This window comes from Myotis myotis, unplaced genomic scaffold (genome assembly GCF_014108235.1).
Source record: "Myotis myotis isolate mMyoMyo1 unplaced genomic scaffold, mMyoMyo1.p scaffold_m19_p_11, whole genome shotgun sequence".
In the NCBI taxonomy this organism is placed as follows: Eukaryota; Metazoa; Chordata; class Mammalia; order Chiroptera; family Vespertilionidae; genus Myotis; species Myotis myotis.
Window position 1 is genome coordinate 36,758,427 of NW_023416315.1, and position 12,356 is coordinate 36,770,782.

At 37.1% G+C, this 12,356-nt stretch overlaps 1 protein-coding gene across 9 annotated transcripts in view; it reads right to left on the reverse strand.

Annotated features, from left to right (window-relative positions):
* Nucleotides 1-12,356, reverse strand: part of PPP1R9A (protein phosphatase 1 regulatory subunit 9A) — a 269,341-nt gene that overhangs the window by 100,124 nt on the left and 156,861 nt on the right. For all 9 annotated transcript variants that reach the window (XM_036328133.1, XM_036328141.1, XM_036328139.1 and 6 more), the window contains exon 5: nucleotides 9,315-9,419. In XM_036328133.1, coding sequence (XP_036184026.1) covers nucleotides 9,315-9,419 — 105 coding nt within the window. The remainder of the gene's footprint in view (nucleotides 1-9,314; nucleotides 9,420-12,356) is intronic.

A 12,356-nucleotide genomic window follows, 5' to 3' on the forward strand; every position in this document is an offset into this window, starting at 1 on the left:
TTTAGAAGAGGAAAGTAGAATGTTCTATAACCTCAAGGTAAAAAAAAAAAAAAGTGGAATGAAAGGTTAGTGTACCAAGAAGTAGAGATAACTAGGGGACAGTGAGATGAAGGGGTACTTCTTGGAGAGGAAGGAATCTGAAATATGTTCTTTAAGATAAGTAGGTTCTACACAGTATTTTGAACAGAAAAAGATGGCAGAGAGAACGGCACACAAAAAAATTCACAAGTCATATTCGAAGGATAATGACTACACTAGTATTGACTGAACCAGACCATGAACATAGGAAGATGAGTGATAAGATACGGTGATGAAAGATTTTTTAATACCAGGATAGAGAACTTAGATTCTGCCCAGAGTGGAGGGCCACTGAGGTTTCTGAAGAGAGGGACATGATGGATGCAGAATCACTATTTCTACCCACAGGTTTTAGTTGTACTACTAGAGATACACAGAATGAGTCAATAGCCTTTTCCCATAGCCCTTCATATATGTGAATACTGCTATTGTGTTTGTCCATTAGAGATAAGGATGAGAAGGACAGTTGTAAAAAGGGAGAGACTGAAATCAGGATGACCAGTTGAGAAGTCTTTGGTGATCTGTACAAGGCTTGAAATGATAATAGCACAGAATTATGAAGAGAAAGGAATGACTATGATTTCATGTAACCACAAACTTTTTTCCAATTGAGAAATGTTTTTATAAGTTGAATGTGTATCTCATTTCACTTTTAAATTCACTTTAAATTCTAATGGGCAGCTTCAAACCAAGTTCTATACTGATATATGACAGTCCAGAAAGATAATCACATGTACTCTTGCCAATTATCTACACTAATAAAAGAGAAACATGCAAATTGGTATCACTCCACTATGCCCACCAGCCAATCAGGATGAGTATGCAAATTAACCCAACAAAGATGGCAGTTAATTTGCATATGCAGGCATGGAGCGAAGATTGAAGGCTCCCGCCCGAGTGAAGACTGAAGACTGAAGACTGAAGACGACTGAAGACTGAAGAGGCTTGGCTTCACTGCTGTGGCCAGAGCAGAGAAGCCTCCAGGCTTGGCTTCTCTGCTGCGGCTGGAGCGAAGGCCTGGTCCTGGGTGCCGGAGGAAAACCAGTGCCGGCAGCCAAGGGAAGGAAGGCCTATTGCATGAATCTCTTCATGCAATGGGCCTCTAGTTTTACATACTTTCTCAGGACTAGGGTATTCTTGAAAGATAAACATAAAAGTTACTGAGGTTATATTTCTTAAACATTCCCTTCAGCATTAATAGGTGCTTTCCAACTAAAAAAAGGTCTAAATTCTTAAGCTCATGCTTGTGCAACATAAAATATGCTGTAATTAAATCATAATTTTATCTCGATCAATTAACTCATCAATATTTTCAGAATATTTGGCCATTTCATTTTGATGATAACACTAAAACACTCTCATAATTACACATACTAAATAATGTCCCCTTATGTATCCATTCACAGGATATTTGGAGAAGTATAAGACATAAGCAATATTATATTAAAAAATAAGTACCCTATCACCAAATAAAACAAATTTCAAAGTTTGACCTTAGTTGGCTCAAGACTACTTTCCAGTATATTTGTTTTCCAAGCTACAATTTTCAGAACCCCAGGATTGGATATAAATTTTAAGGTCCAAAAGAATGCACCCTCTATCCTATTAAAGTTGGAAAAGCAATAGTTTACCAAAGTATAATTTTATCTGTTTCTTTAAAACAATAAAAATATTTTTAAAGCATTATTAACCTCAAATCATTCAGTCTGCTTATCTAAATAACATGTATCAGAGAGAAAGGAGATGGCGGCGATATAGGCAGACGCGTCCCAGGTCGTGTCCTGGAGCAAATGGAGTGAGCAGCTGAAACTAATAACACCCACCCCGAACTGGCGAAATTGCTCAGCTGGTGAGACGGTTTGCAGCCGGGAAGAGCAGAGCTCCCCTGGAAAGGTAAAAAAAAACCAGGGATTTGGGCAGGAAAGTTTGCCAGACCTCTGAGCCCAGAGAGTCGGAGGGAGACCGCGTGGCAGACAGCCGCGTCCCTTGGGACAGGCACAGCCCCTGACGGGGGAAAGGAGAACCGCGGGATTCCTGGCGCCGCCGGGGGAATTGAGAGCTGGGTTCTGTGATCACGGAGGACTGAGCCTAAAGGGGGCAGCCTGAAGAGCTGACCAGACCATGCAGTCCCGGTAAGAGAAGAAGCTTACAGAAACCAAGCCTTCCCCGTTTCCGCGGCTGGCGTTTGTTTGTTTGTTTTCACTGAATCCTGTTCATGGGACATTTCGGATACACACACTCACCTGTGCTGAAGAGAGGGAGAGTGTGCAGAGGAGTGGAATCTGGGGAGAGACTGAGGAGAGAAGGGGGGCCGGGAGAGGTGGCAGCGAATTGAGTGCTGAGACACCCCTGAGCCCAGGACTGGGGCAGCCATTCTCTCAGGAGAGTGAGACTCCCCCCCCAGCCCCCAGGCAAGGAGCACAGCCACACCCAGATTCCACCCTGAACGAGATCAAGGATTAAAATAACCTGATCAGTCCCTGGGAGTTAACAGGGTCTGGCCTATAGAGGGATTTTCAATCCCAGCAACAACACAGTGCTGGTAACTAACTATTACGCAGCCAGCTCTGGGCAGTGAACTTCCACTGGACAGAGAGGCCCTATAGCCTCAGAGTCCAACCCCAGAACACTGCTACCCAGAGGCTGACCCACAAACTGACTCTTTGCTAAACACAAAATAAGGCAGTCTGGGAAACAAATACGGCCTGCTTTAAAATAAGGACTGTGGTTTACAACACAGAGGAACAGTGTATCGCAGGGAAACTCAACACTCTCCTGAATACCTGGCAGGTCTAAGGCGAGCCACACTGAAGAATAGAAGAACCAAAGGACCTTCGCTACTGAAATTTTTTTTTTTTCTTTTTTCACCTTTTAACTAAGAAACCAATTTTTTTTCTTTTCTTCTTTTTTTTTCTTTTCTTTTTTTCTTCTTTTTCCATCACCTGATTTTACCCTTTTAATTTCTACCTTCTTATTTTTAACCAGTATTATTACTGCTACCATTTTACCATTTTTTAAAGTGCCATTTTATTTTCTCTTTATTTTATTTTGGGATTAGTGTTCTCCATTCTATTTTCATCGTTATATTATTGGTTGTTTCTAGTTTGCATTCATCTCCAGGGAGCTGCTGCTGGAATTTGTTGGGATTAGTGGCGGTTCTATATGAGTATTCTCCTCATATAAAAAGTCTCTTCCCCTCTTCCACTTCATTCTCTCTTTTCGCTCTTTTTTTTCTTTTCTTTTCTTTTCTTGCTTTTATTTTCCCCCCTCCTTTTTCCCAATTTCATTTTTGCAATCCTTTTTTTTGGTCCCTACTTTTCTTTTCTTTTTTCTCTTTTATATTTTTCTCTTTCTTCTTCCTTATCCCCTAATTCTCTTAATTCAGGTGGTCACCTTTATTTGGGGTTATTAATATTGTGAATATATTTGTGTATAGTGCCTAGTACGTGGTGCCTTGTTGTGTTGTATTTGGTGCCTTTAAATCAACGCAGCAGATCCAAGCAACAGCAACCTCCTGAGCACCACAACCTCTGCTGAGGAACAGCAGCTGTACGTGAAACTTCGCCCCACCAGCCAGAAGAGCCACCACAGCTGTGAAGAGCACCCAACAGAGGAGCTGCTGCCAACTGAAGAGCAGCTGCTACCGCAACCGCCCGAAGAGCAACCGCAGACCAAGGAGTCACTGCCACCAAGGGAGCAACCACTGAACGACTCAACGTCTAGATATGTCAGTGAGATCAAACATGGGTAGACAAAGAAACCCCCAAAGGAAAGAGAAGGAGGACTCTCCAGAAAAGCAGCTAAGTAATACAGAGGCATGCAACATGACAGAAAAAGAATTCAGAATAAGGGTCCTAGAGTGCATAAACCGGATGGAGGAAAAAATCGACAACCTCTGCAAGAAGCAAGAAGAAACAGATGAAAAAATCAATAACATATGGAAGAAGCTAGAAGAAACAGATGAAAAAATCAACAACTTAAGTAAGACCCAAGAAGAAATGAAGAGTGATATAGCTGCAATGAAAAACTCCATTGAAAGTATCAACAGTAGACTAGGAGAAGCGGAGGACCGAATTAATGAATTAGAAGACAAGGAAGCAAAACACACCCAAAATGTACTGCAATTGGAGAAAAAAATTAAAAGACAGGAGGAGAGCCTAAGGGAGTTTTTGGACAACATGAAACGAAACAACATACGAATAATAGGGGTACCAGAACAACAGAAGGATGAACAAGGATTAGAAAACCTATTAGAAGAAATAATATCAGAAAACTTCCCTGAGGTGGGGAAGAAAAAAGTCACACAAGCCCAGAGGGTCCCAAACAAGGTGAACCCGAAAAGACCCACACCAAGACACATAATAATTACCATGGCAAATGTTCAGGACAAAGAGAGAATCTTACAGGCTGCAAGAGAGAGACGGAAACTTACATACAAGGGATCTCCCATTAGATTGTCAAATGATTTCTCAACAGAAACACATCAGGCCAGAAAAGAATGGACAGAAATTTACAAAGTGATGCAAAGCAAAGGACCGAATCCAAGAATACTCTATCCAGCAAGGCTATCATTCAAACTTGAAGGGGAAATAAGAAGCTTCACAGACAAAAAAAGGCTAAGGGAGTTTATCACCACCAAGCCAGCAATGCAAGGAATGCTAAAGGGACTGGTATAAAATTAAGAAATAAAAAGCTCAGAAAGAAAACAGCCACACAAAAAAAGAAATGGCTACAAACAAATACCTTTCAATAATAACTTTAAACGTAAATGGACTAAATGCTCCAACCAAAAGACATCGAGTGGCTGAATGGATAAAAAAAAACATGACCCATACACCTGCTGTCTACAAGAAACCCACCTCATTAGAAGGGACTCACACAGACTGAAAGTGAAAGGATGGAAAAATATCGTTCAGGAAAATGGAAAGGAAAAGAAAGCTGGGGTAGCAATACTTATATCGGACGAAATAGACCTCAAAGTGAAGGCCATAACAAGAGATAAGGAAGGCCACTTCATAATACTAAAGGGATCAATACAACAAAAGATATAACCCTGGTAAACATATATGCACCCAATGCAGGAGCACCCAAATTCTTAAAAAAACTCCTGGAAGATATCAAAGGAGAGATCAACAACAACACAATCATAGTAGGGGACTTTAATACACCACTGACATCACTGGATAAGTCCTCTAGAGAAACAATCAGCAAAGATACAGCAATCCTAAATGACTCACTTGATCAGATGGACTTAATAGACATCTTCAGAACACTTCACCCCAATGCCACGGAATATACATTCTACTCAAGTGCTCATAACACATATTCAAAAATAGACCATATATTGGGTCACAAGCAAAGTATCCCCAAATTCAAGAAGATTGAAATCATAAAAAGCGTCTTCACAGACCACGATGGCATATTAGAAATAAACTACAATAAAAACAACCCAAAATACTCAAACACCTGGAAGCTGAATAGCATGCTATTAAATATTGATTGGGTTACCAATGAGATCAAAGAAGAAATTAAAAACATCCTAGAAACTAATGACAATGAAAACACAACAATCCAAAACCTATGGGACACAATGAAAGCAGTCCTGAGAGGGAAGTTTATAGCTCTACAGGCCTATCTCAAAAAACAAGAAAAAATGGTAGTAAATTATCTAACTCTACAACTCAAAGAATTAGAAAGAGAGCAACAAGAAAACCCCAGAGTGAGCAGAAGGAAGGAGATAATAAAGATTAGAGCAGAAATAAATGACATAGAGACCAAAAAAACAATACATAAAATCAATGAAACCAAGAGCTGGTTCTTTGAAAGGATAAACAAGATTGACAAACCTCTAGCAGACCAAGAAGCAAAGAGAGAGGACCCAAATAAAAAAAATCAGAAACGATAGAAGCGAAATAACAACAGACCCCACAGAAATACGAATGATTGTTAAAAAATACTATGGACAGCTCTACTCCAACAAACTAGACAACATGGAGGAAATGGACAAATTCCTAGAAAAATACAACATTCCAAAACTCAATCAGGAAGGATCTAAAAATCTCAACAGGCCAATAACTATGGAAGAAATTGAGGCGGTCATCAAAAAGCTTCTAGCAATGAAAAGCCCAGGACCAGAAGGCTTCACAGGGGAGTTTTACTAAACATTCAAGGAAGAACTAAAACCTATCCTCCTCAGACTACTACAAAAAATTCAAGAGGAAGGAACACTTCCAAGCTCATTCTATGAAGCCAGCATCACCCTAATACCAAAACCAGGTGAAGACAACACAATGAAAGAGAATTACAGGCCAATATCCCTCATGAACATAGATGCCAAAATCCTCAACAAAATCCTAGCAAATCGGATCCAGCAGTACATCAGAAAGATCATACACCATGACCAAGTAGGATTTATCCCAGGGATGCAAGGATGGTACAATATCCGCAAATCAATAAACGTGATACATCACATAAACAGATTGAAAGAAAAAAAACCACATGGTCATATCAATTGATGCAGAAAAAGCATTTGACAAAATTCAACACCCATTTTTGATAAAAACTCTCAGTAAGGCGGGAGTAGAAGGATCATACCTCAACATAATAAAAGCCATATATGACAGGCCCACAGCCAACATCATACTCAATGGACAAAAACTAACACCATTTCCCCTAAGAACAGGAACAAGACAGGGATACCCCCTCTCACCACTCCTGTTCAACATAGTACTGGAAGTGTTAGCCATTGCAATTCGGCAAGAAGAAGAAATAAAAGGCATCCAAATTGGAAAAGAGGAAGTAAAACTGTCCTTATTTGCAGACGACATGATATTATACATACAAAACTCTAGAGACTCCATCAAAAAGCTACTAGACTTAATACATGAATTTGGCAATGTAGCAGGATATAAAATTAACCCCAAGAAATCTGAGGCATTTCTATACACCAATAGTGAACTTTCAGAAAGAGAGATTATAAAAACAATCCCGTTTACCATCGCACCAAAAAAATTAAGCTACCTAGGAATAACCTTAACTAAAGAGGTAAAAGACCTCTACTCAGAAAACTACAGGACGTTGAAAAAAGATATAGAGGAAGACATAAACAGATGGAAGAACATGCCGTGTTCATGGATTGGTAGAATCAACATCATTAAAATGTCCATACTACCCAAAGCAATCTATAAATTCAACGCACTTCCCATTAAAATACCAACGGCACACTTCAGAGATCTAGAACGAACTCTCCAAAAATTCATCTGGAATAAAAAAAGACCCCAAATAGCTGCAGCGATCCTGAAAAAGAACAAAGTAGGTGGGATCTCAATACCAGATATCAAGTTGTATTACAAAGCCACTGTTCTCAAAACTGCCTGGTACTGGCACAAGAATAGGCATATAGATCAATGGAATAGAATAGAGGGCCAAGAAATCGGCCCGAACCAATATGCTCAATTAATATTTGACAAAGGAGGCAAGAACATACAATGGAGCCAAGATAGTCTCTTCAATAAATGGTGTTGGGAAAATTGGACAGATATACGCAAGAAAATGAAACTAGACCACCAACTCACACCATACACAAAAATAAACTCAAAATGGATAAAGGACTTAAATGTATGACAGGAAACCATAAAAATTCTAGAAGAATCCAAAGGCAACAAAATCTCAGACATATGCCGAAGCAATTTCTTCACTGATACAGCTCCTAGGGCACTTGAAACTAAAGAAAAAATGAACGAATGGGACTACATCAAAATAAAAAGCTTCTGCACAGCAAAGAAACCATGAACAAAACAACGAGAAAGCCCACTGTGTGGGAAAACATATTTGCCAATGTCATATCTGATAAGGGCCTAATCTCCAAAATTTATAGGGAACTCATACAACTTAACAAAAGGAAGATAAACAATCCAATCAAAAAATGGGCAAAGGACCTAAATAGACACCTTTCAAAAGAGGACATTCAGAAAGCCAAGAGACATATGAAAACATGCTCAAAGTCACTAATCATCCGAGAGATGCAAATCAAAACAACAATGAGGTACCATCTCACACCTGTCAGACTGGCTATCATCAACAAATCAACAAACGACAAGTGCTGGAGAGGATGTGGAGAAAAAGGAACACTTGTGCACTGCTGGTGGGAATGCAGACTGGTGCAGCCCCTATGGGAGACAGTATGGAGTTTCCTCAAAAAACTGAAAATGGAACTCCCATTTGACCCTGTGATCCCACTTCTAGGAATATATCCCAAGAAGCCAGAAACACCAATCAGAAAGGATATATGCACCCCTATGTTCATAGCAGCACAATTCACCATAGCTAAGACCTGGAAACAGCCTAAGTGCCCATCAGTAGATGAATGGATTAGAAAACTGTGGTACATCTACATGATGGAATACTATGCTGCTCTAAAAAGGAAGGAACTCTTACCATTTGCAACATCATGGATGGAACTGGAGAGCATTATGCTAAGTGAAATAAGCCAGTCAATGAAGGAAAAATACCACATGATCTCACTCATTCATGGATAATAGAGACCATTATAAACTTTTGAACAATAATAGATACAGAGGCAGAGCTGCCTCAAACAGATTGTCAAACTGCAGCGGGAAGGCTGGGGAGGATTGGGGGGCAGGAGGTAGGAGGGTAAGAGATCAACTAAAGGACTTCTATGCATCCATATAAGCATAACCAATGGACATAAGACACTGGGGGATAGGGGAGGCTAGGGGACTGTCTAGGGCGGGGGGATAAAATGGACACATATGTAATACCCTTTGTAATACTTTAAGCAATAAATAAAAAATAAGTAAATAACATGTATCATTGAATATATGTATAATCATTTCAATTTACTATGTAACTGATTTTATTAAAAGAATTTGAGGTGAAAAGTCTTATTTATTGAGGACATAATGAGAAATTCTATCTTCATAGCAATTCTTATTGTATTAGCAATAAGGCACACTAAAAAAGCTCAATAACTAACCATAGTGATTTATACTGTACACTCCTGATCTTCTTGTCTTTCTAGAATACTATAATTTTTAGTTTTAAATTACATTTGCATGAACTAATTACATTAAAGAAAAATAAAAAAACTAAAGGCAAAATTTTAGCATTTAAGTAAGCTTCTTGTTATAATTACATATATCTATAAGTATAATCATAGAAAATTTAAACAAAATATCAAGTAATGAAATTGTACATATCTGAAGCCACAGGTTTACCTGACGTTGCCCTTGGTGTTTCTGAGAACTGTTGCAGCAAAATTCTGTGTGACTCCCACCAAGCTGATTCCATCCACTTCTACAATCTGGTCATTGACTTGTATTCTTTGGGTAGAGGAAAAAAATTAGCCATATTTAATTTTTACAATAACATATTTCCATCACAACAAATTAGTTGACAAAATACTTGCTTTTAAAGATACTCTTTTTGATACAAAATTTGTCTTTTATATGTAAGCTCTAGATCTTAGTTAAATGCTTAATGTTTTTAAAAGATTATTTTGAAGAATAGAAATAGGCAATACTAAATGAAGAGATTCACTTTATCCAACATCCAAATTCCTATCACGAAGAGTTGATAACTGTTAATGTATGACATATTTATATCTTTTTTTGTCTTTAAAATTACTTAAAACATAACAAATGCAGCTTAAATACCCTTTGGGCTTCATACCTTGTCCCACTTCTCCTCTCCAAGGAAGAACAACAAGAATTGCAGGGACTCCTTCACGTATATAAATTTTATATGTACACACATAAAGGTGTGTGTGTTTGTGTGTATTTTGTTTAGGAGAAATATACAGTATTAGTGTTGTTTGATGTAGAATGCTCTTAAATTTACATACATGTTTTATATATATTTTTTAATTATTCAAAATGAAGTATTTCAATCATAGAGAGATACAGAGGGAATTAGATAATAAACACTCATGTACCAATATCCAATTTTATCAGATCTTAGCACTATGCAATATTTGAGTCAGTTTTTTTCTAAATAAATTTATTACAGAAAAGCTGAAGCCCTTTAATATTTGTCTCATTCTATTCCCTTCACTGCTTCCACAGAGGTTAGGTAACCATCATACTGATTTTGATGGTTAGCCTTTCTACTGATGTTTTGAAATACAAATAACACATATGCACAAATAGGCATAATATGTGTACATTTCCAGTTTCAAACTTCATCGTAAATCTCTTTTTCTACAATTTAGTTTGCTTCACTCAACGTTATATATGAGATTTATCCATGGTTATAAATACAATTTTAGCTAGTTCATTTTAACAACCATATAGTATTATTTTTATGAATATACCAAAATATACCCATCCATTTTGTGCAGATGAACAAGTATATTATTTTAAGTTTTAGCTATTATGAATACTACTGTAATAATCAATTTCGTACATGTCTCTTTACACACTTGTTTCTCTAGGATGTATACCTAGAAGGAGAACTCCTGAGTCAAAGAACAGAGGCTTTTTCAACTTGAACAAACTGATAAAGTTCAGTTCAAAATGCTTATACCAATGCATATTCTCAGCAGCATTATATGAAAAGCTCTGACTCTCCACACCCTCACCAACACTTAGTATATTCAGACCCTTTACCTACTGCAGATCTTGTCCATGTAAAAAGATACACATTGTAATTTTAATTGCATTTCCCTGATTACCTGTGCAGCTGAATGTTTTATCATATGTTTACAAGTCAACTGTTCACTTTTGCACACTGTTAGATCATGTCTTTTACTCATTTTTTGTTGATGTTGGGTTGTGTCTTTTTTTTTTCTTATTGGTTTACATAATGTTTTTCTATGTCTTGTATAATAACACTGTCTCAATTAGATATGTAGCAAATACTTTTGCCCCAATCTATCTGTAGCTTGTCTTTTCACATTTCTCTGGAAAACAGTGGTTTTGAGGCAAACAATTTAATGATATATACACATAATTACATTTATAATTTTAACTTTATATTAAGTAGTTTTTGTGTTTTCTTAAGAAATCTTTCTCTGCCTCAATATTATAAAATTATTCTACATTTTCTTCTATAGGTTTTAACATTTTGTTTTTCTGCACTTAGGTAGATATCCACCTGGATATTATTTTTTATTATAATGTGTTAGCAATCTTTTTATTTTTTCAAGATATAAACAATTGGCTTAACATTTAATAAAAAGTCTGCTTTTTACTTCACTGATTTGTAATGGTTTTCAAATGTGCATCAACATGTTTTGGTTCTCTATTAGTTTCTACTTGTCTGTTTATCTATCTCTGCATACTATATTGCTTCATAACTAGTTTTGACACTTGTTAGGGCAATTTCTTTACCTAGTTCATGGCCGTCAAAAATTTCCGAGCTATTCTTGAGCATCTCTTCATAACTAGTTTTAGATTTACTTGCCAAGTTTTATAAAAACACATACTAGTTGGTATTTTAATAACATCATATGATTTTTAAAATTAATTTATGGAAAACTGGTATCTTTATCATATTGACTCTTCCCATCAATAAAAATTGAGTGCTATTACAATCACCCTAGGTAAATGTTGTGCCATGTGTTAAGAAAATTTATTTAAATCTTGGAAATAGGAATAAAAGAAGGGCAACATTTCCTTTCAATGTCATATAGGTGCATTACTTAATAGGCCCAACCAAGGATAATTTGGGGGGATGTATTTTAATTGATCCACTGTTTAATATTGACTAAAAGTCCTAGACATATTGTAGTTGCATGTTAATTTGTAGATGTTTGTCCTGAAAAAAAGTTGAATACTTTTCTTCTGTTAGAAAAGATAATCTCATAGGCCATAGTTTATATCTCTGTGGAATATTAACCAGTTTTATATCAAACATATATCATACAGCCTATGAGTGTAGTATATACCATTTATATTTGTGTAAGTGTACTCTAGGATGCTCACACAATGCCAAAATCACTTAATGATGCATTTCTCAGAACATATCTCTGTAGTTAGGTGGCACATGACTATATATTCAACTCTGCATATGCATATGCTAAAATGTTTCAAAGTTACTATAACTTTGCATTATATTAAAAAATGCATTCATCCTTTCACTTTAAGAAGTAAAAATAGTGTGTGTGGCTATGGAAAATGATATTTGCTAGTCTGCTAAATTGCTTGCATATGATAGGCAATTATTAAGTTCCTATCTGCCAGTGCAGGTTAAAAAGAAGTTAGCTGCCGAAACCGGTTTGGCTCAGTGGATAGAGCGTCTGCCTGCGGACTGAGAGGTCC